Source organism: Theropithecus gelada, chromosome 2, assembly GCF_003255815.1.
Source record: "Theropithecus gelada isolate Dixy chromosome 2, Tgel_1.0, whole genome shotgun sequence".
NCBI lineage: Eukaryota > Metazoa > Chordata > Mammalia > Primates > Cercopithecidae > Theropithecus > Theropithecus gelada.
This window is the reverse complement of record NC_037669.1, coordinates 164,944,424-164,970,282: the sequence shown is the minus strand read 5'-3', so window position 1 is coordinate 164,970,282 and position 25,859 is coordinate 164,944,424. Positions and strand designations below refer to the sequence as shown.

Sequence of the window (25,859 nt, the reverse complement as noted above, 5' to 3'; positions counted from 1 at the left end):
GCCATTATCTTTGACCTTTAAGGGGAAGAAAAAAGGGGAAGAGGATTTCTGGTGGCTTGTTTCAGTAACTCTTTTCATTGATCACCTAGTTTGTGTCCAGCCCTCTGATGAATCCAGAATGTATTGAGATGAGACCTAAGGCCCACAGTCCAGTGCAAAATAAACAGCAGGATGAGTGCTCTAGTGCAGGAGGTTTGGGAAGTTAGGAAAGGCCTCGTGGAAGCAAGGATGCCCAGGATGTATCCTGAAGGATGAGCAGCTGTTAGCTAGCGATGGAAGAGGTCATGGGTCATGCATCCAAGCCAGAGGAGTGGTATTCCTTCTTGATGCTTTCTACCAGATATAGGCCAGCTTCAGAAAACACCACCAAATTGGAGTATGAGAAGAAATGAAATATTTCCCTTTGGTGTTCTCCCTTACTATTCCTTGACCCAACTTGGAACTTAATAATTTAATCAGTATACTTTATTCTACATTAAAAAGACTCAAAATACTGTGTATCATTTGAAACTTTTATCTGATACTCCATTGATATTTAAAGCATAGTCACCTGATGTGAAATGTGATCATATAATGAAAGCCCAGTGATGAGGAGGAGGCAGAGGGTTGTCATAGTAATTAATATCTCTTCAGTTTATACATAATATGTTATAGGCTCTGTGCTAATTGTATCACATCTATTATTTATTGTCTGTCCAAGGGCAGATAGTATGTCTCTTCAAGTCATTTTCCTAGCGAGTTGCCCAGTGCTTGGCACATGGTAGAATATAAGTATATGCTAAATGAATTTTTAAAATGCCTGAATGGATGGATTCTCAGAACAACTCCATGAGGTATATGCTATTACCATTCCCATTTAGCATGGGAAGTTGTGATGGAATGGTCAACTGTTTGACCCAAGGTCATGCTACCAGTGTGTGACACATCCTCACTTGAATGTGTGTTTATTTCTATTCTGTTTTGTCAGATGAACATTTAGTGTTTATTTTATTATGTGCCAGGCATTGAGCTAGAAAATAATATGGTGCCCCAGACCTGTGTGAACTCACAGCTTAGTGCAGTCTTTTTAAACCAGTATCTCCTTTTAAGTGACGCAAGAGTCCCAAGCCTTTCTGATGTGGAACTTGGCCTACTATCTGTACGTCCCACCACCTAGGAAAATATTACCAATCATGACTTTCTTTTATTTCTGTTATCAAAACAATAGGTGTTTTTTTCCTGATATTCTAAATTTAAGATTACACTATTGAATATGATTTTTCAAATGCCATGTGCACCACAAAATTCTGCAGTCTCTTTCCTGCCATTGAAACCGGCTGACTGGTCTATTCCAATGCTATGCCTAAGCCTTTAGTAGGAATTTTACCACCTGAAACACACACACAGACACGCCCACACATCCTCCTCATGAAGTGACTATATGAGCAATCTAATTGGACAGATTATTTCATATTGTCCAATAAAATCAGACATGACTCCAAGTTGCCTGAATTAGGAAATATTTCCTAGTCACTCAAAAGCACAGAAAGATAGGGAATCCAAAAAGTTGCTTTGTCATGCATTATTAGTTGTGAATTAGCTTTTTGATTTAAGTCTTGCTTAGGCTATTATTTACATTAATCAGAGTTTCCTAAGCATACACCATGTGACAGAAAAGCACTTAAGCCCAGAACCTGCCAATTTAGGGTTAAGTAGGGTAGGGGGAAGTTTTGACGATGATGCATATATGGATATTATTTTCCATGTATGGATAATAATAAACTGTATAGCACTATTACATATAGGGTCTAGTTTTATAATATTTAAGACATTTTTTCACACACACACCATGGATTCTTCTTCCTTCCATCATCCCTTACATTTTCCACTGTTGATATACAAATCACATTAAATTGAGATGATCTATTTACATATCTGTGTTCTTAATGGATAGTAAACTTCTTGTAGGCAGAGGCTGTCTGCCATCTTTGGATGACAGGTGCCTCATCTTTGTAGGCAGATGCCTCTGCCATCTTTGCATCCTTAGTACCAGCCAGGCATATAGTAGGTGTGCAGCAAAGAGCAAATTTCATATATAGAACTGTTGGCAAACTGAAGTAGACTGGATGTTTTTCAAAAACCTCAGCAAAATTTGGATATTCTATACACTTCTAAAAAGTAAAACATAAACCACGTCTAAAACTTATGTGTATTATTATGTTAACATTTAAGAAACTGCCAGAATATCTAGATAAAGAGTAATAATTTTTTAAAAAATTGGACCAGAGTGGAAGAACATAACTGTCATCCATTTGCAGAAGAATCACCATTATCCATCAGCGATCTCAATAGTTTTTATTAGTGTCTGACTTTATTGATCCCTTATTACAAGAGAGTAAGTGAGATTGAAGCTGACAGATCAGGTAATCTTCTGGCTCTGGTTTTGGCAACTTTGTTAAGTGTCTTTTTACACTGTGGACTGTGGGAGGCTCTTAGTGAAATTGCAAGCTATTGGATTAATGGCAGAGCATCATGAACACATTAAGAATGTCTTTTTAGAGATATAAAATGTGAAAATGACTATAAAGTAGAAAGTGTCAAAAAAAAAAAAAAGATATCACAGTGCCTCTTAGGAAAGATAGCTGTGTTTTACATAAATAATGCGACTCCAGCTTATCCTTCACTGGAAGTTCTTTAGAGATCCCCCAAATTTACATATTCCGGAAATGTGTGCATGCTACAGAATTAACACTGATGGTGGATGTCAGGAGAATGAATAATAACTGAAAGAGCTTTACATTAGAGGTAACTTAAAGAAGATAATTATGTAAAAATACTTTTTTCCCCAAACTGGCTTTTCTAGTTGCTCACTGCCTTTTGAACAGTGCTGCCTTCTATAAACTGTTTCACAATAGACCAACTGATGTCTAAAATGTGAGTTCTGTTTCTGCAAATAGGGTTGAGTGATAGATTGGTGCTGCAAAATCTTACTCCTAAGACTCGGTAGGGAGTTAAGTTAGCTGTTACTAGAGAATATGGGTAACGGGTTAAAATGGACGATGAATTTAGTCCTTGAAATTAACATAACCAAAATTTGCTGGGAAGATTGAAAAAGATTTTTTTTTAAATCCTCCTAGTAATAAAATCATGTTTTTCTTCATTTTTTAAAAAAACCCCTACTTAGTAATAGATTAAAATCATGTCTTTCTTCATTTTTGTGTGTTAAAGAGCTGACACTGTTTTCAGGGCATTTATTAAAAGCAGGATAAAGAAAAGTCACAGTAGGTCATGGTTTTGTGGTATCCTTGAGAAATTGAGAAGCATGAAATGTATAAATTTAAAATTTTTATAATCAGTTTGAAATTCAGAACTTAAGCTTTACTATTCATGAAGCCAGTAATAAGATTGCAGAATGTTTTTCTCTTGATAAAGGATCTCTGTGAATAGTTTGTTTCTTCTCAAATACGATCAGTTAACCTTTGATCAGTGTTAATGCACCTCCACTTTGAATCCAAGTAATAGACTGGAAAGCGCAAGTGCTGTTTCTCAAATTTTAATATACGTGCGAATCCCCTGGGGACTTTGGTAAAATGCAGGTGCTGAGTGCACTGGTCTGGGGTAGGGCCCAAGATTCTGCATTTCTAACAAGCTTCCAAGTGATGCCCATATTGCTGGTCCCTGGTCTATACTTTGAGTAGAAAGGATGTAGAGTCCAGTCAAAAAATCACAAAGTCACATATATTTATGAATCACAATTATAAAGTCATCTTCATGTGTTTGGATTTACTGGGACCAGTGGAAGTTTGACAGCCTAGGAATGGATGACATTGATGGAGATTCAGTAAATGCTAAAGCAAAGTCTGTGGGTTTGATAGCTCTATACTGGTCTCAGTGGGCTGTTGCTTTCTACTTAAATAAGCATTTGATGATCTACTTAATGAATTTTAAGAAGTCAAAGCTTTAGGCTAAAGTGAGAAACCAAAATGTATTGGTACTCAGTTGATTAAAAAAAATACAGTTGCCACAATTGAGATCATTTCTGTGTTCCATCTTGTGCCGCTGTGTATTACAAATGTTCTCCCCCCTTCTTCATGCAGAGTATGATTTCTTCCATTGTGAACAGTACTTACTATGCAAATGTCTCAGCAGCAAAATGTCAAGAATTTGGAAGGTGGTACAAACATTTCAAGAAGACAAAAGATATGATGGGTAAGCAAAAAAACGTTGCAGCAGTGGCTACATACCATTACGTGTCATTTGGGGGTTTATCAAAGTCACATCTAAAGCCAGGTCTTTTGATTGCCCAATTAGAGATCAATTTAGAATGTTTCTTTGGGGGTGGGAAGTGGGTATGAGTATAATGAGATAATTAAATTCAATAAATGTTTGTGTTTAAATCAGCCAAACTGACTTGGTTGTCAGACATGCAGAAAATCGAGGCGTTAGGAGGGGAGCTGTCATTTTTTAACATCTCAGTGAAGACCTAACCAGGCCTTGAATAGCTAATATTAGCTGTGATTTCTTTCAGTGATAAGTCATGCTTTTAGGTTTTTTGTTTTTGTCTGGTTGAATGAGAAAGTCCCTACTTTTACACCCAATTTTTAAGGAAATTAAACTTCTTAAACTATATTTATAGTTTCCACAATAGAGATCAAGTGATTTTTATAGCTCTAACTCCCCAGCCCCCATGGATGGGCACTTTGATAAGTATACTGCTTTCCCATTCATACCAGAGCAATTATTGCATCATTTCTAAACTTTTAATTCCAAGAGAGCATTCTATCTTAACACATAACTTTAGGTGAATATTTGTTATGCAAGAAGTACACTAAAATTATCTGCAGTGTAAAATGACAGATAAAAGTTGTGTATGGTACCTAAGCATTTAGATGATGGCATTTTCTCCCTGTTGAGTTTGTTAATGTTCACAAAAGCAAACACTGTGATTAAGGTTAATGTTTTAATTTTTATTAATATTCTCTTTCACCTACTTGTACCCTCCAAAACATACATTTTAAAATAATACAGGAATGGGCATTATGTCCTGTTTTAAATCTATTTCTGTTTATTTCTTTACATTCATTTAATAACTTTTTTTCTAAAAATTTTTTAAGCAATAAGAAACCCAAATTTTGAGCATGTTTTAGCTCTTAATATTTGAAGAAAAACCATTCGTCTACCAAAATGGATTCTTTGCCTTTTATAGCTTAAGGCTGTAATGAAGACAATGCATCATTTTTGGAATAATTGCTTGAATTACTACTCTCTGTGAATGGCCCACTTGGGCTGATATCACTGGTAGAAACTGAAGGTTTCTTCCCAATTCTTAGTTATATTTTGCATGTATCAGGAGCTATAGCACTATGATAAAGTTCCTCTAAATGTAAAACCTCCATATTTAATGAAAAGAGAATTGATGATTAAAATCAAACTAGAGTCTATACATGGGAAGTCTGTGTACAATTTGGAAACTCCTGTTTATGTACAGCTTCATGCTCAGCCCTTCCAGCCAAGAGCATCGAACCAGTCTCCTCCTCGTACAGAAAAGCATTTACACACTTAGAGATGATGCTCAGCCAATCCATATGAGGAACCTAGCCAAGGGAGAAGCATTCATCCTGGGTAGGTGGGAATAAATTGCAAAATCATGACAGCATCACCATTGTACCAGAACGATTCCCTGCAAGATTGTCTTTAGCATCTGGTGATGGCCATAGCTTCCTGAAGAAAAACATTTGGATCTTAGCAACACTGGGTATGCTGGCTTGATATACAATAAATCACTTGCTTTATTCTAAAAAGTATTTCCAGATATACCTACTGCCCATGATGGTTAGAATTAAAATGAAACAAGGCATATATGATATTCAGCAAGCATTCAATATGCACTTACTATTATGCCCATTTTTATTTATTACGTTAACTACTTCTATTCACTGCTACGTAAAAATTGAAAGTAGGTAACATTTTATGTCATATTTTTTCTTCTACACCTTTTTCCTAGAGTACTAAAGTTAATGAATACCATGAGAATATATTTGTAAAATTTTTAGTCGCTTATTATAAGTTTATTTTCTCAGCTAACTGTTTTTAGTTGTCATTAAGCAAATGACATTCTTTTAGAAGCCATTTTTTAAAAAATATTGCTTATAAGCCTTCTTGGGGTAATAAGTGAGAGTGAACAACTAGTCGGAAAGAATTTGGATATAATTGATTTTATGCCTTAAATCTAAACCACTTTTTAAAAATGAGATTAGGAGTGCTGTCCCACTTCCAAAGTTTGTAGAATTGTTCAGAAAAGGAGAGAAAAAACACAGCCTGGTAAGTTGCAACTTGAAATTTTCTTGGTTTTTTTGGATTTGGGGTGTGCCCTGTGCCTACCCTTTTTTAATTTAGGAAGTGATTAGAAATCTTTATCAATGCTAATCATTGCTGGCTAAATGTGATTTTACTTTTTGTCCTCTTTAGTTGAAATGGATAGTCTTTCTGAGCTATCCCAGCAAGGCGCCAATCATGTCAATTTTGGACAGCAACCAGTTCCAGGGAACACAGCCGAGCAGCCTCCATCCCCTGCGCAGCTCTCCCATGGCAGCCAGCCCTCTGTCCGGACCCCTCTTCCAAACCTGCACCCTGGGCTCGTATCAACGCCTATCAGTCCTCAGTTGGTCAACCAGCAGCTGGTGATGGCTCAGCTGCTGAACCAGCAGTATGCAGTGAATAGACTTTTAGCCCAGCAGTCCTTAAACCAACAATACTTGAACCACCCTCCCCCTGTCAGTAGATCTATGAATAAGCCTTTGGAGCAACAGGTTTCGACCAACACAGAGGTGTCTTCCGAAATCTACCAGTGGGTACGCGATGAACTGAAACGAGCAGGAATCTCCCAGGCAGTATTTGCACGTGTGGCTTTTAACAGAACTCAGGTCAGTTGTGTTTGGTAAATCGTTCTGTGTTGTCTCCTCTTTTCTCTCTCTTTAATCCCATCTATAACTGAAGTTTATTATTTACTTCTGTACTGACATTTTCTGTCTCTCTCCATGTGATCATATTACCTATTCCTAGTGGAGCCTCAATTTTATCACGCCTTTTCCTATGATACACTTCTGAATCAAGGGAAACCTATGTGCAGATTGATCCCAATTCAGGGGCTTTGAAAGACTAATTAAATGTCAAACATGTTTTAAACTGGCATTACTTGTGCTTTTATATAATGGAATCTTAAGCTATAGTAGATAAGAAAAGTTTCATGACTTGGTCAAGGCCATTGGCAGGATTCCAGGCTTCTAGCCTATCGTCTTTCCCATGTATGTTATGTTACTGCCCATATCAAACTTAGGTATATAAATGTTCCCTGTTAAAGTTCCACAGCAGTGTTGTCATCATCGTCGTCGTCGTTGTTAACACCTTGGAAGCAATAATCCACTTAATTCTAAGCAATCATTTTGAAAAAATACTATATGACGTATTAACATAATATGTTGGTAAGCTTTGTGCTCTCCCTCATGCTGTTGTCTTCCAAACTTCATTGTCTAGACCAGGCATCAGCAAACTTTATTCTGTTATCAACCAGATAGTAAATATTTTAGGTTTTGAAACACAAAAAATCTCAGTTACACTGTAGAGTAATAAAGCAGCCACAGACAATAAGTGAATGGCACCGGGTATGGTAGTATCTCGGTAAAACTATTTACAAAACAGGCCATGGAGTAAGTGTGGCTGGCAGGCCTTAGTTTGCAGACCCATTTGTAGAGACCTCACTGCCTGCTTATTGATACCCCTAATGTGCACAACTTTGTCTTCCTGGCCCAATTCCTGTGAAGATACTGTCTATCAGCGTGGAAGATGTTTAAGAGGGTCATGGGAAAAAAGTGATGTATATGAGAGGTGACAAGATAAAGATATTTGAGAAGCCCTAAATGCATTCTGTTGAACTGTGAATGAGAATAATTTTTTTCTTTGTGTTGAAACTAGTATGATACATTATATATATGGTGTTTATTTTTGGCCCAGGTACACTAAAACAAAACAAAACAAAAAACCAAACCAAAACAAACAAACAAAAAAAGTGAAAAACCACATAACTTTAATTAGAATGAGGACATTATGCCTTTTCAACTTTTTTGTTTTACCGCTGTTCTTTCTTTTGTCAATTTATCTTATTTTTTGGCCTGACTCCCATTTTCCTTTCATATTTAAGTTACTTTGTTTATTATGTGATTATGATTATAAGAATAAAATTCTGGTACAGAAATAATCTAGTATTAATTCCTAGTTGGCAGAGTTTCCATACCTAGGAGAATCCCAGCTGTGACTTATTTTTGGCTTGCCTTAACTAGATGGGGAGTTAGGAGACCTGACAAAGCCTCTAATTCAGTGTTTGTTTTCAGTTGATTCATCTTTTTTTTTTTTTTTTTTTTGTACGTTTGTCTGTTTTTAAAAGGGCAGTTACACAAGGCTATGTCTCAGGTTAAAGTTGTGTGGTTTTACCTAGTTCCATATCTTTATAACTTAAGAAACTGTGTTCATTATTAGCTGGTAAAATTAGTATGACACCTATATTCAGTTGGGGGATAATTATTGAAAATGAATGAAAAGTCAACCCTCTAAGTATTCCTGTTTCTGGTAGCATTCTTTATTTTAGTAAATATTGTAAGTACTAATAATTCTCCATACTAGGCCAAAAAAAGTAGGTCTCTACGTAACAGTTCAATAATGCTTTTTTGAATTGAGTTAAAAACCCACAAAGACATCGTGACATAGACACAAATTATATATGTGTGTGTGTGTATATGTATATGTGTGTGTGTATATGTATGTGTATATATATGGATATATGTTTATATATATAGTTACTGGTGTCTTAAAAATTGAGCAAATAGTTACTTCTTAAAGCACTAAGTGTCCTTTATATAGTGAAGAATGCTAAGATAGTAGAACTCAGAGAAGTGAGGATAAAGTTGCCACCCATCATTACAGCTTTTCTTTTCTTGGGTTTATGATGTTATAGCCATTACTATGAGGAGTTGGCCATTTCTTCTGCCTTTGGTCCTTAAAAGGACAAATTCTACAATATCTACAGGATTTGTTACTGGAAGAAAGACAAAATTTTCTCTTTTATACCATGTTAATCTCTTTGAAAAGGTAATCATCTCTGTGGTTAATAAAAACAGTGACTTTATTTTTCTGAGAGTGAGAGGAGAATGAAAACCTTGTATAGCTTGATTACAGATACCTCCTTATTAATAATAGCCAATTTAGAAAAAGAAGTCATTACCAAAAAAATATTTAGTGCCCTGGATTATGAAGGAGGTTTTAAAGCTTTATATTGATAATTGATACACTTCAGTCAAAGTAGATATAGGGCCATATTGAAGGTGTTTGACTTAAGAGGAAATTTTTATATATATTTCAATATTAATTCCTTGAGAACTAGCTTTTGCACATGCAGGCATGAATGTATTTTCATTGGTCATTCTTAAAAACCACACATACATACACAGCTGCGTTTATTTTTTAATGATTATGCATTCGTACGACTGGATGTAGTGTGTTTATTTCAAAGTGTATGCATTTCAGTAAAAGCAGGTGCAGAGTGAGGGTATGGTGTGAGTGTGGAGTACGAAAATACACACGCTAATGCATATGTATAGACAAGGAGCTCTGCAGAGTTAAATCGCACATCACACATTTGTGTGCACCTAGTACAATGTGCAATTCCAACTCTGACTTTTAAAAAATTAATGTAAAATATGTACATACAAATACAAAGTTATATGATAGGGTCAGATAAAAACACTGTCCCTTAAAAACAACATTAAGACCTTAATATGATAGATAACACTTTTATGAATTGAGGATTATTTTAGTCATTGACAGCTCTGTATAACTTTAAAATCCTGGGTCTTATGTTTTAACTCTTGAGAATTTTCTCATCATCTTAATAGGGTTCCCTATATTAACACATTACCCTCTCAAGACTTTCACACATGGCTATTTTTTTAAGCCTACCTTTTCTGAAAATTTATGGTAAACTTATATAACTACTTGTTTTAAGGAATTTTTCCCCTTCTGAATTGATGGGCATATGTTCTTTAATTGCTGTTGAAGATACCAGCTTTTTGCATATGTCATTCATTCAGTTATGTCTATTTTGATGTCTTTTTAATGGAAACCTATGGCTAAAAGTAATTGCCAAAGCATCTAGATTTATACTTTTCAATTCACTTCTCTATCTTATTGCTATTTAATGGTTCTGACACATGCGAATACCTTCTTTAATATCCTTTGATTTTTTAAAAGAATAAAATCCAGAGTTTAACTCTGATCCCACTCTGTGGCTTTTTTCCCCTTTTTCTTCCCCCTCCTCTTGTCTTTGGCACACTTTATTTTCCAGTAAAATAAAGAATGAAGATGGATTATTCAAAACTGATAACAGTAATGGACCATCATGTAATGTTTTATTAAATTTGAGTTCTGTAAATTATGTGGTGGAGAGAAATTTGCCTGCTTTAGTATAACAGAAATTGCTACTGTGTTTCTATAATTCTTCACAGTGTAATTTAAGAAAAGTCCACTATCCATATCACTATTGAATAAAAGGTAAAAAGGTGCTATTACCCAAATATGACAGTTCTCTGGTCTGCCAAATGACAGAGATAAATGTATCTACTAAAACTTACTTGGCATGAGTCCATGGTAGTAGGTGGAGTTTGAAAATAGTCTTTTACCTGGACATGTGATTAAAAATTCACCAAACAATAGAGGCAGGTAGCCTTGAAGAATATTCTATGTATTTTCTTTTTAGGAGGGAGGTTTCATCAAATCATATTTTCTTTCTGAGGGCTTTGAAGTTCCATGAAGCTGATAAAATCTATTTGAATCAGTGATTATGTTCAAAGAGGAGACAAACGGGAGGCCAGACAGGCCTTTTGTTCAGATTGGCAGTCTCTTTCGCTTATCTGCTGTTTTAAAGAATTCATAATTAGCTTTTGGAAATACTGATAATATTTATTGGAGGTTTTTTCTTTATTTTACAACTACTAATGAATTTTACTTGTAATAACTTGTAAACTGTTTTTGGAATGTAAAAACAGATTTAGGAATTCAGCAGTAAATTCATTCTTTAGTTGAAAAAATTAGAACTCTGACTTAACCACTATGTAATGACAATGCAAAATAATTTTATGTTTTCATAGATACAGCTCACATCTAATTATTGGTAAGATGTGAAGTCCCAATGAAAGGCAGCTTCTGATTTTCAATAAAATTAATATTTATGAGGTACTGGTAACGTCCTACATAACATACAAGTTCTCAGGTTCTTTTCAGACATAAGAATGACTAATGATTTTGTTTAATTTACTTCAACAAATTTATTGAGCACCAATGATTCTTGATACTGATGACATATTTTAGTTCTGATGTTTCAGCATATTCTGTGACATAATAAGTAAGGTACATGATGGCCTTGGCATACTGTGTTTTAGCATGAAAAATTTTTGGTAAAAGGTTGCTCTTACCGTCCACTATGTGGGGCATTAATACAAATGACCTTGGCAAGTCTATACTATATCTTCAATTATAGGAAGTGGGAACTGGTTCAGCATATAAATATGAATGCAGCTATTCAAGTAACAACCACCAGAACAGGACCAAAGCATGCATTCCCATATCTGGGATCTGATAACAGTCATTTTGCATCCAAAATTATTCTAAAGTGACTTTTTTTTAAGTAATTATCACTAATCAAAATGTTTTCTGACAATATTTTCAAGCATTTCCACCAGGGGGCACTCCCCTCATTGAAAGCTCTGGGCCAAAAAAAAAAAAAAAAAAAAAAAACCCAAAAAAACCCCGAAGGTTTCTGAAACACCTGAGACTGTCTACACTGGCTGCTTTAAAGCTCCTTGAGTGTTTCAGGGCTTGAAACATCACTTTACACCATCATCATATTTCAGACAAACAAAAAACTTTGTTCCAGTAGAATAATTAAGTGGAAGTAAAATGTTTTGCCCCTAAAAACACGTGTATGCTCAAATAGGAAGTCACACCAACATCAAAATATAGATAGAGATCTTTTAAAATTTTCTCCCAGGTGACATACCATCTTCCAGTCTCAACCATGTGGAAATGACTTAGCCTTACGTTAGCAAGACTTGAGAAAGAATATTATTTTGTATGTTTTCCTGTATTTGACTTTCTCACTATAGATTTCTGCTGCCTCAGGAAATATTTTTGATAGAAATACGTGATATAGTACTTGTTTTTTGGGATATTTATGTATCTAATTTCAAGCTTCCCAAATAACATCCTAAATATTTATAACTATCCTTTTGCCCTAATTTTTAAAATTATTACACAATTTTATGTTTGTGGGAAAAACATCCCACAAAATGCCACAGAACTTTTCACTGTAGGCCCAACATGAGTGCCAATAACTACCACTAGAATTTACTTATAGGTAACACATCTTATTCTTAAGTTTCTATCACCTATTTGTGATTGTTTTCTCCATTGTGGTCTTTATACACATGATCAGTCCATTTAGTAGATATTTATCAAACGTTTACATGAGAGGCATTGTGCTGGGATGATGAAAGTGAATATTAGATTATTATGCTCAAGGAATTTGTAGCATATTGTGTTTATACTGATGTTTGCATGTATCCATATCTGTGTAGTTGAGAATATATTGCTTTGTCAAGTACATTTGTTAAGACATAACATTTGGTGGAGAGGAGTAAAGAGCAAGGGTTATTTCATTACACCTATTTTCAAACTTTTTTTTTTTGAGACCTGAATGTTTTACTTTCAATAAAAGACAACAGAAATATAGTCAAACTAATTAGTTGGCCTTGTGCAAATTAAATAGCTGGATGATTGACTGCCTATTTGACTGAATTTTAGTTAAATTGACTAGATGTTTTGCTCTTGTGTAGACACAGTTACAGCATTACTCATTAGTATCCTAAGTAAAAGGACATGTGCCCTTCATTCTTCAGTCACATTTCTTAGGGTAAAACCGAAAGTTCAGGTCCAATTTCCAGGCTTTAGCTGTAAGAGACTAAGTGAGAGACAACTTTAAAGTGGACTCTGAAGCACTCTGCACCTATTTAAAGTTCTTCTTAAATACCAGCTTATAAATCGTTTTAAGAAGTATCAGTACTTTTGTATTGTCTGCACCCAACTGTTACATTTAGGCAGTATGGTACATTATCTCTAAATCTGGGAACAAAACCAGGTTTGTACATCTAATAAACCATGAAAAAAACAAATGTTTTAACCTTGGGGTTTCATTGTTTTGACATGACACGTTACCTTCTTTCCCCAATATACCTTTAACCGTTTCTGCATAATCTTGGAAAGCAGATTTGCAACTTCTATAGAAATCTTGACAGAATTTTATTCTGAAGCTGATATTCTGCTAAGTGAAGAAACCAAATATGTCTTACTATTCCAAGCATTATTTCATGTACAAGTTAAAGAAAGAAGGGCTGCTTAGCCCTTATGAAATGAACAAAAAATTTTTCCAATACTTTTGTTTCATATTGTCCCATAAACGCAATGGGGAGAACCACCCATTTTTGGAAGAGTTCTTCCAAAAGTTAAAAAAAATTAGTTGAAAATTGATGTTCTGTTATTTAGGGCGTAAAGACACCTTAAGAGTTTTCTAATGGTTTATAAATTTCTTCTATCACTAATAACAATTTTTATTCCCCAAGAAATTTGATAATTACAGAATTTGATACTCTCTTCCTTGGCATGCTATGATGGATTTTCACAATGTTGAAAAGTGTTTAATATATTTCAGTTCTTATCTCTGGTTTTTAAAGTTCAAAATATAAACCTGTTACCCAGTGGTATAATACAGCAGGATAGTATTTAGAATCATTTGTGATAGTCAGTGAGGTTCTCTGTAAATGGTAAATTGAAAGGGTCATCTAGTGTCATGTACTTTGATAAGTTGGAGTTTAAGGAATAATTTTAAACATTGCCTGTGAAAATACAGTATAAACCTTAGGTGATGCTTTAGTAATAACCTTTGTTCTAATATGTTAAAATTCATTTTCTGGTATTTTCTTTGAAAGATCTACTTCTCTAGGAATGGCTGTGTATCTTTACATATTGGGCTGTGGGCATTACACTGCCTTTGTCTAGGCAGCTTGAGAACTATACAGTTCAATGCTGTTGCATTATGAGGATTTCATTTATTCTTAACTTCCCTGGATCGTCTCTCTGTGAAAGATTTCATGGCAAGTTAAGCTACTCAAAGGCAGGAGACCAATTAGGCAGTTTCAGTTTATGTTATATGTAAAGCAGATGCTTAATAAAATTAAGAATACAATTGAGGCTCTCTTCTCTACCACTTCAATTGTAACTAATATATTCCTATGCAGAATTAATGCCTCTGACTGTTCATTTTCTAAACAGAGTGGAGAAGAAAAGGGAAGGATCACTGCTGGCCAAGCAGAGCACGGGAGCAGGCTCACCCTGTGCCTTTCATTTCTTGCAGGGCTTGCTTTCAGAAATCCTCCGAAAGGAAGAGGACCCCAAGACTGCATCCCAGTCTTTGCTGGTAAACCTTCGGGCTATGCAGAATTTCTTGCAGTTACCGGAAGCTGAAAGAGACCGAATATACCAGGACGAAAGGGAAAGGAGCTTGAATGCTGCCTCAGCCATGGGTCCCGCCCCCCTGATAAGCACACCACCCAGCCGCCCTCCCCAGGTGCAGTCTCCTTTGCCTCCTTGCCCTTCTTTGTTTAGCACTTTTTTTTAATGCTTGAGGAAGAATCTCAATAAGAAATTCGATACATAGATAGATAGATAGATAGATAGATAGATAGATAGATAGATAGATAGATAGATTGATTTNGATAGATAGATAGATAGATAGATAGATAGATAGATAGATAGATAGATTGATTTAGATGTTTTTAAGTTCCTATAGTTGCTTGAGGAGAATTTGGTCCCAAATCATTAATTCTCATATAAAAACAATAAGCTGCTAATTAGATAGAAGGAAGAAAATTGCTTTGTGTTCCTTCATTGTTGGGGTTATTTGGGGGTGAAAGTAGTCTTTAAATGGGATATTTGTCTCTACTGTTGTTATTAAGTAAAGAAGTATTTTAAACTCAATAGAAAAAGAACAAAGTCAGTTTTTTCCCAACTAGTTTTAGAATCGCCATTTGAATAGTAAATAAAAATAAATAATTTCATTTGTATTTATACTTTCCAATACGAACTGCAGCTGGTACCAATTACACACCATCTCATTTGTAATCTTTCATAATTAAGTTTAATAAAATCCTTGAAGGCAGCTTTAAATGGGGCTGATAAGGAATTCTATCCATATTCCAAAATATGGGCATGTTTTCTCTTTCTTTAAATTTCTGGAGTTTTAGGAAAGAAAGTTGCCTTCCAGGTAACTTTGGGTATGTGAATCTGTATTGTTTTTTAAACTAAGTTTAAAAAGTAACCTCATAACTGTTATAATTCAGTAAATCAATTTGCATTACAAATCCTTAGATAAAAATTTGCTAGTTAGTGTATTAGACTCAAAAATCACAAGCAATTTTTTTTTTCTTTTCTTTTCTTTTTTTTGAGACGGGGTCTCACTCTGTTATCCAGGCTGGAGTGCAGTGACGTGATCTTCACTCACTGCAAGCTCTGCCTCCCGGGTTCACGCCATTCTCCTGCCTCAGCCTCCCAAGTAGCTGAGACCGCAGGCACCTACCACCACACCCAGCTAATTTTTTTGTATTTTTAGTAGAGACAGGGTTTCACTATGTTAGCCAGGATGGTCTCAATCTCCTGACCTCATGATCCACCTGCCTCGGCCTCCCAAAGTGCTGGGATTACAGGCGTGAGCCACCGTGCCTGGCTGCAAATGTATTTTCTTACATGTTTAACTTGTGACATTTACAGCTCTTAAAAATAAGGTCAGCTAAAATTGGATAAAAATTGAACATGGAAGAATAAGTCAAAATATTCGTATGACAATGTCATAGTGAAATTGTATCTTGATGTTACTTTATTCTCATCAATAGTAGAAAGTAGTCATACATTTTCATGTATAGAAATCTAGAAAAAGCTCATTCAGCACTAAAGACTGAAAGTACTACAGATACTCCATAAGTAAGAAATAAATATTTAGCCACTTGTTGAGTGGCTAAATAATAAACTGCTTATCATAAGGTTCTGAAACAATTTTTTTTAGAAATGTCACAAAATCCATTTTCGCTGTTTTATTTAATGAAAATCAATCTAGTCTTGATGTCTATAGGAACAGACTATAAGGAAATCATTGCTATAATTGTGAATAAAAAAGCCATGCTTCTTTAGGAGAAAAGCATGGCATCTATATACATATGTACACACCCACCTGCCCATGCACACAAAGTTATTGAATTTGATCTCTAAATGCTTCTATAAAATATTTCCTAAGATAAAGAATGAGGAACTCGTTACATATAAAAAATATAACTTCTAAGAATGGTTAAAGAGAAAAGATAAACTGTGACTTCTAGGAATGATTAAAGAGAAAAAATGTACGAAATGAAATAATTTGGTTTGGTACTTTTTCTGTAGTGTTTAGTGTTAATACACACACTTCTATTAGTTAACTTTGCTCCTAAAGTCATCACTGGCAGGACTCTGAGCAGAGAATTACTTTACTTGTTACTTAATCTGCAATACTAATAAAAGAATGGCTTACTTAAGACCAATATGAACTTCAATATTGAACTGCTTTAAAAAAAAAAAAATCTAGCCAGATACTTGATTTTGTGGTTCCTTAATACAGCTTTTGTTTCCTCATTTTTCTAGGACTCTATGATTTTACTTACTTTCTAAATGTGATTTTGGTATCCTTACTCAAGTTTTTTCTTGAGCTAAAGTTATACCAATTTCTTATTAAGTGATATTTCTTTTCATATGCTGTTAAATTACTATGGGATAACTTTCCCATATGTATGTTTAAAGGCTTTATCTGCTGATAAGTTGGGATAGAATATATGTTTAATTTATTTTTGCCTGAATTATTGGTTAACTGGTTGAGCCACCCTTAGCTGTATTTGTTTGTTCTAAAGAGGAGTTGAGACCAAGCCCATAGTTAGGGTATTCAGCCAGTGATGAAAATATACAGTATATACATACTGTAGATGCTTAGTGAAACTCTTTAAAATAAAACATTTCTATTAATGCAGTATTACTATCTATAACCAAACTCCAAAATGATTAACTGACATGTGTATGGGTGTGTGTAATTTTATTTTGTTGCTACAATATAAATCTTTAAATTATTAATATTATTATAATGGAGATCACTACCAGTTTGTTCACATTCTTCTGTTTAACCATGATTCAGGGAATTAAATTTTAAAAAATTCTTAAGGTATTAAAGGTATTATCAATGCAAAATTAGTACTTTAGATTTGGAAAAAGACGTTATAGAGCACTTGAATTAGTACTGTCTTGTAGCAGCAGTCGACATAATGAAATAATGCCTAAACTGGAACCAGTATGCATATTTAAAATGATTTAAAATAAAGGATAAAATGGAGAAAACCACAGATAAACAGACAGCAAAATTTTGTCTTTTTAAATTTTACATTTTGCCAAAGAGGAGTCCATGTGAAATCAGTATACATTCCATTTCCCCCAAAATGAAGAGATTTGAAACATATTTTGAGACAAATCTTGGGTTTGGGTTGCACCTGAAACCTGATTTCTTTCTAAAGAACCACATGTTAAAAGCAGAGGCCCTCAGTGGTTCACAGAAGACCCAGCCCCCATTAAGGCCTGAGAAACTGGATTCTCTTCCAGCTCCTTACAGAGTGTAAAACATACAGAAGATGATTTTGGAGTGCCCTTGGGGCATACCATAAGAAGGACCTAAACTATTGAGGGACTTGAATTCTAAGTCATCTTCAAGAAAGGACTTCCCTGGCTAGTCAGGCCCCACCTGGGGACATCTAGCCTCAGGAAACACCAAGCTCCTTGGTGGCCTGGTCCAGGTGAGATGCCTCCCTGCAGAGGTATCCCTTGTGCTCCAGGAGGGGCAGTTATGCCCTGTGCTTCATCCTCTGCCTGGGCTATAGGCTCTGGGCCAGACCTGGTTTCTGCAAGCATATTTTTGCAACTTACATGCTCTAATTCAACAAATAAGAATATCTTGCACCTGATAATGATTCACACCCTAACTTGATAAAAGCCATTCTGGCAGGCGAGAATTCTACCACTGAACCACCCATGCAATAAAAGCCATTCTGAAAGCAACTGAATACATCAGTTCATTGAATCTTCATACCAACCTTTTGCTAGAAGAAAAATGAGAAAACCAAGTTTAAGGTTTAGTCAGTTTTCATATCCTCTGCTAAGTCTCTTGCTCCTTCCTCTACTTCAAGCCACGTCCTCAGAATACAAGCAAACTTATTTTAGAAAGGGAAAAGTGAAACTTGGAGATCTTTTTGTTTGTCATAGAGGATGGGAGGTTTTATTGTTAGAATAGGAAGAGGAGCATGCGCGAAAGCATTGTCCTAATAAAATAACTTGTTTCACAAATTATCTACTTGGGAAGACGAGGCAATGGCATTTCTGGGATTGTGGGGAAAACGGCCTGTTTTAAATTTTGGTCTTATGAAAATATCTGGGAGAACCCAGTCCTCCCATGTTCCTTGGTCTTAAGGTTTCTTTTCACTATAAGCTTTGCAAATTTTCCTGAGTTTATTATAGGAATTTTATCAACAATGATAATTCATCATTATTATCTGAGAATTATATATTTTACAGAATTTTAAGTAATGATTTCTACCGTAGGAGTATTTTTTTTATTTTGTTTGTACATTTTACTATGTGTGACTTTTGGAGTTAAATTAATTTAGCAGTTTGTTTCCATGAAGGCTGTTTGAAAGCCTATAATTATCGAGTTACAGCTTTTACATGAATTACACAAGTCTTCTTTTCTGCATTTTTTACATCTCTTTATGTAATTCTTTAGTTCCTACTAAAGGTGTGCTATTTTATAACAATGCTTTAGACAATTTATGAAGTTAATATAAAGAGTATATAATTAATCTGGTAGTTGCACTGTTCTCTTTACAAGAAATCCCTCTATGATATAATGAAACATAGGTTCATCTTGATCTCAGGTTCAGTTACAGGCAGGAACTTAACACTTGGTAAAAGTTTTATTTCTTATGAATCCCTTGAAGATCATTTTAAGATATTGCTTATGTAGTTAGAAAATGCATTCCATTAATTGTCATCTTTTAAAAGCTGGGAGACTTTTAAAGTCTCGATTTGGAAAATAATACTGTTCCTGGAAAGAAACAAATATCTACAAGTGTTAAATCATGGTGCTAAAGACAGTGTTAATAAAGTTCGAGAGTGGGAAATATTTTCCATCACTAATAAGCATCCATAAAATAGGATATTTCTTATTTTCATTAATAAGAAAACATAATTTTTATACCCTGAAAATAAATTCAGATTGGATTTTAATATTAAAATCAATAGCTATTAAAAAATTAGACATTAATGAGCTAGATTTATCAAAGGACCACCAAAAAGCAAGTCCAGCCTGCTCTAAAAATTAAGAATTTTTTCAAGTAAAGAAGGTGCATGTAATGTCATGAACTCTAAATAACTTTGTGGTTTCTAGTTAAGTTTAGATCTCAGCATCGCCCTACCAACAAATTGTTTAACATGTTTGATTTAACGGAGTTTTCTCAATTTTAAGATAGGACAATCATAATACCTCCTCCAGGCTGCTAGGCAAGTTAAGAAGTTAACATACATTAATACAACGTCCAGCACGTAATAAACAACTAATAAATGTCAGTGTTTATTATCACCATTATTAAAACTACATATAGGCCGGGCGCGGTGGCTCAAGCCTGTAATCCCAGCACTTTGGGAGGCCGAGATGGGCGGATCACGAGGTCAGGAGATCAAGACCATCCTGGCTAACACGGTGAAACCCCGTCTCTACTAAAAAATACAAAAAACTAGCCGGGCGAGGTGGCGGGCGCCTGTAGTCCCAGCTACACGGGAGGCTGAGGCAGGAGAATGGCGTGAACCCGGGAGGCGGAGCTTGCAGTGAGCCGAGATCCGGCCACTGTACTCCAGCCTGGGCGACAGAGCGAGACTCCGTCTCAAAAACAAAAAAACAAACAAACAAAAAAAAAAAACTACATATAACTTTAATTTTGTTTGTGTAAAAGCAGTGTGCTTGCAGGCAATTCCTCATCTATCAAAGTAGGATGTTCATCAATCAAGGCCAAAGTAGAGTTCATTTTCTGTAATCTAAAAGTATGATTTGATGCATTTAGCAATCCATGAAGAAGCAAAATAGAGTTTTCATGAAAAATTTGTGTCCTGCCACACAATTTTAGTGAAATAAAAAGCAGACCCTAGTGCTGCACCCTATCCCCACATGGGAGGGTAAATAGTAGAAGCTCCAATTCTTAACTACTTCCCCGGCGCCGCCTTAATAATGGAGTAGTACACCCTACCTTGATAAAAGCTATTCTGAAAGCAACTGCATTTATTTTACCTCCTGTGCTATTTGCGGAGAAGAGCTGAACAGTAGTTTGTTTTGCCTGGAATGAACTACTTTATGAATTTTAATGTGTGATATAATATTAAAAGCTAAACCAGGATTAAAGAAGATTTTTTTTGTACTGAGCTAAAATAGTACTTAGTAGAGTGAGGTATAAAAGATTTTTGTTTCCATTTTTACCTGGGGAAAAATTCAGCTTTCATATTTCTGAAAAGCTGTCCAAGTCAGTTTCCCTTAAGCAATAGCTTGTGTTTAGGAAAAAAAATGTGATTCTAGAATTCTAATAGCTTATCTATTATAAGATGCCTATCTGGGCCAACTAGATGGTAAAGAAGAGCTTTCCTAAATATTTTAAAGTGAGTAATACAGAGATACTTTCTAATTTTGTAATCATTAAAATTTTACCCTCACATTCATTTAAAAAAAAAATTTCTTATATACTTCTTTTTCACTTTTGATTGTGTTGGCTACTAGGAAATGATTTTTTAAAATAATTTAGAATTGGTGCTTGATTGTAATTGCTTTATAGTAAAAAAAAAAAAAAATTAACCAAAGAAGTTTTTAGAAACAAAGTCACAGGGTTGAAACAAATGATTATAACACACCTCAAAGATAAATTCTTAAACATCCTTTTTACAAAATAATGAAAATTATTGTAAAAACAGATCGAAAGACCAACTTTCCAAAGTCTGTTCTTTTAACTGTTGCTTAGCAGATTGCTACCAAGGATATGTTTCTTCAGTGCACTGGACTTGGTGCCCCCATTTCCATAACATTCAATTTTCAAAATGATTGAAATGGCTTTTCTTTTCCCTTTCATTTAAGCAGTGAGAAAAATAGGTATTAAAAGGGACCCCATGGGGTGATCAAATCTATCCCTCTGCCTCAAAGCAAGACCACCCCAGAGCAAAGTTTCCAATCTCACCAAAGCAACTTTGTAGGCAATTTATGATAATGCGTTAACTCTTCTGGCTCTTAACGTGGTGTTTAGCAGATTATTGCTTTAAAGCCCTGTATGTGTTCTAGTGGCCTCCAGTCATTAATATATCTCTATGAGTGCCCTTGCTTACTAGAGTGGCAAAGCTAGAAGGGGAACTCTAGAGAGGAAGCGGATGAGGCCCCACCTTTGGTCACCCGTCCTGCCTTACCTGCTGTGTCCTCTTCAGGCCTGCGGGCCAACTATTTCCCAGCATTATCTTTTCCATGCTTGGAAAGGTGGTATCGTGGTGGAAGCATCTACCAACTTTCTCAAGATAAGCAAGAGGTGAATTATTTTGCTAATTGGCCAGAACTTAGGATTCAGCAGGCACATTTTAAAGAGGTCTCCTATTTATGCTTTAAGTACGGAGAATTGAATCACCGAATATTTTAGGAACAGAGTAAAATAAATCTCAAAGTCCTACAGCTTGACTCAAAGGCTATATCATTTAATGCCAAAAAAAAAAAATCGTTTGTTTATTCTACAGGGTACTTCATTTTCTATTTTCATGGTTTATGTGAGAAATTGTCCAGAATGATAAGTTTCTAGAGGATAGAAACCTGGGTTCTGTTAGGTAACCAAAGAGATGAGGTCCTTAAGGGATTAGTTTGCTGGAAGAACCATGGTTTTGTATCTGTAGTAATTTTTCATTTATATTTTCATCAGTTTCCCAGTAAAAAATCAGCTACATGGTTTTTATGTAAATTTTCCAGGCTAGTTCATACTACTGTGTAATAAAAAATAAATTTGGAGTTTTAAAAATGAGTAATGGTGTCAGTACATTTTGAAGTTGAGATTTGATTTCACCTTCTAAAATTTTGTGGCATTTTACTGCAGATACCTGCTTATCACTATTACTAAAGGCATTGATAGTGATTTTTCGCTCAAGATTGTACTTTTTGAATATATTAGTAAAGTCACTGATTATATATTTTGTGATGCTTACAGTAATATTTTATTAAATATTGTGAAGCATTATCTTATTGTGTGCTTTCACAAGTCAAAAGGAAATAGTTATATACAGGGGTGCCTGGAAAAGATGAAATAATTACACAGAACAGCTTGGACATGCACGTGTAAAATGCAACCAGCCTTTATGATAATTAAGCAAGGCACTCTACCTGCTTCATGGATGGATAGAAGATTTAAATATGCAGTTCTGCAAATGGCTTTGTTATGGAAGATTTTTTAAATGAAACATAAGAGGAAAATGCATAAAAATAGTCTAAAATTAAAAAGGCCATAGTATGTAATAGCTATTAGTGATGCAATTGTCTATTAGGCACCGGGCACCCAGTGAAGATACAGCACTGTGCATTATGATTTTAATTGTGAATTTCCTTTGTTAGGATTGCAATGGAAGGTAATTGGGAGACAATTAGTTTAGGGTTTTCAAGTCTTTGAAACTATTTCGTTTTCCAGAAAACTTACTTTATGGCATTATAATTCCTGGTTGTCAGCTGGCAGTTGCTGTCATATTACAGATGCAATCACCTGTGACAGTGTGACTTCCTTAACTTAAGCAATCTGATCTCAGGGCAATAACTAATGTTGAATGACTGCACTGTTGATCACCTTGATCATAAAAGGAGCAACAGTGTCCAGTTTGGATGCTGAGCCTGAGAAGCTTCAAAACAATTTAGCCAATGAAAAATGACAGCCATGTTCAAAATGTTTTGTAGGTGAAAACAGCTACTATTGCCACTGAGAGGAATGGGAAACCAGAGAACAATACCATGAACATTAATGCTTCCATTTATGATGAGATTCAGCAGGAAATGAAGCGCGCTAAAGTGTCTCAAGCACTGTTTGCAAAGGTTGCAGCAACCAAAAGCCAGGTAAGAGCCTCTGTTAGGCATTGAGAACGTTTATCTGTGTTGCCTGTGGAATTTTCATTAAAAGGAGTGTCTATTTTCAATATGAACTTGCATCACGGAGAGGCCTCTATGTCTAGGATTATTTCCAGAGCTCTAAAATGAAACAATATTCAAATTCAGGTTATAGGCACTTGGTATTTTTTTTTCCAGTAGCCACTCCCCAGACCAAGGATTTTACGGTAAATCCCCAAGTCAGTTAATAGGTATTTTCAGAAGGATATCATAATGGATAGTCAGTTTCTCAGTCTGGTCTATTGTATAGAATAAATAACCTGAATTACTATTATTTCATTATTGTTTAGATGATCTTGATGTTTTTTCCTACTAAAATGCTACAAAACTTTATACAGTTAGCTCTGTTCCAATTCAGCCATCTAATGTGACATTGGTGGACTAGTGGTGAGAATAGTTGCCTCTCAACTCAGCTGTCTGCAACTATTAAATACACTTATTAAGATAAACTGACACACACAAACATACCTCTTTGCATATTAATGATTTTAATTTTTCTGTGGAATATACAAGACGCACAGATTGATTACAAGTTGTCCAACTTTGAATTACAGCTGAATAGACTTGAATTGGAAAAGTTGTAAACTTCTACCAAACTAAATAAAAAAGGATAGATTGTATAGTCTTTTATCAGGATAATTGTCATATATTAATAATTCATATTCATCAAAAGTGGAATCATCTACATGAACAAACTTAGTTATCTATAAACCCTTCTCCAAAGCCAAGAATACTTTTTAAAGGACCAGAAGAACACTAAACTCTTTTCCCCTTTGAAAAAGGATTTGATAACACTGTCAAGGTGAGATTTAGAGGCAAATAGGGACTCCAGGTAAGATTTTAACAACTTGAAATTTTACACAAGTGTATTTTCATTATCATTAATGAATCCTAAAAAAGCCTGGCTGTTGTCAACTTCTGATAAAATACACAATTGTGGGAGTATTTATAATATGATATATTTGTAACATAATAATCTTTTCAGATTTTCCTAAAGTTTTACCCTATCGACATTTATAGTGTTACTTGACAGGAGTTTTGCTTTAGAAGAATGTTGTTCTTGTTTAAGTTATAGGCTTGATGAAATACTTAAGGGATATCTTGGAAATGTTATATAAAAATGATTAAACTCAAGCTGTGGACTGTAAAAATTATAGCTTTATAGGCCACATGCCTGCCTACCCTTCAATCACTGTCAAAGTGATAATTTCTACAATAATATGTTTCTTTTATTGTGAGATTCTAAACATCAAGTGCTGTTTAAACATTAAACTGAATTGTTTATGTTAGTGCTGTACTCAGCGTGTCATACATCAGGCCACCGTAATCTCTCATGGAATGTAAAATTCTGTCATGAATCATGGCTTGTATATCGGAAATTACTGTAATTTTGATTGGAAATTACAGGGCTCTTGAAATGTTTCTAATTATGATAGAATGTTAGAGCCGCTTTAAACCTGTGTGCTTCTTCCGATGTCTTCATTTACATGCCAAGACTATGCGTTAAAGAGAAATGTCCTGGTCTCACTTTACCCCCCCACCTACTTGCTCACCCCACACATTCTTGTTTTGGCTCTTTAGCCTAATTATGATGAGGATCTCATATTTAAATATATATTATCTTGCCTTTCTTTCTGATTCTACATTTTTTTTCTGACCTGTCCAATCATCAGTAATAATCAGACTGCATTTCTACAAAAGCCACTTTCCCTAAATCTCCAAAATGGAGAAACTGGACATGTATCATTATAGTAAAGGTTAGCTTTAAAACAAAAATTAATATTATAACTTCTTAATAACCATATTTAGTTGTCTATCACCTGTCATTTAATTCAGTCTACCCCCACCCCCTGCCGTCATTTTCCTTTCTGATTCCTTTTGATTCATAGTTCCTTTGCTATCTTTGACTTCATCCTTTTAAATGATACCCCAGGTTCTCCCCAACCTGGGCTGGGTACTGATTTTGGAGCTATTTGGATAGTAGCAGCAATTGGCTAATAATGTCATGCAGGTGATGTTCTAAGCCGTTTTAAACAACGCTGCTCTTTGTACCCGGTCCTACACAACTCCTTATGGGTCTCTGTCAGCACTGTAAATAAGCAAATTCCAAGCATCTTCTGTGATGGTGTGTTTCCCAAAACCCCCACAGCTTTTAGCTGATGACTCATTACTGTTTGAGAGAAAATCAAAGGGGCCAATTGTGGGCTATGGGAATCAGGCAAACTATTAACTTTATTCCCTTGGATAGTTATTCTCAACTTCTAATTTACTCTAACGTCCTAGTACAGCATTTTTGTAGTCTTGTCTTAGTTGTTCAGTTTAATGTTAGCACTACCCTGTTTATGAAAATATGTTGAAAGATTGATGATTGCTTAAAAAATTAGTCCTAAACCTGTGTATATCACTAACAAACCCGATTTAATAAGGAAAAGTGGCCGTTTGCTTAGGTTCT

The 25,859-nt window shown here is 35.0% G+C and overlaps 1 protein-coding gene across 3 annotated transcripts in view; it reads left to right on the top strand.

The window, feature by feature from the left end:
• Positions 1–25,859, top strand: part of SATB1 (SATB homeobox 1) — a 90,637-nt gene that overhangs the window by 37,393 nt on the left and 27,385 nt on the right. For all 3 annotated transcript variants that reach the window (XM_025377832.1, XM_025377833.1, XM_025377830.1), the window contains exons 6-9: positions 4,077–4,188; positions 6,448–6,902; positions 14,492–14,704; positions 23,201–23,356. In XM_025377832.1, the coding sequence (XP_025233617.1) occupies positions 4,077–4,188; positions 6,448–6,902; positions 14,492–14,704; positions 23,201–23,356 (936 nt within the window). The remainder of the gene's footprint in view (positions 1–4,076; positions 4,189–6,447; positions 6,903–14,491; positions 14,705–23,200; positions 23,357–25,859) is intronic.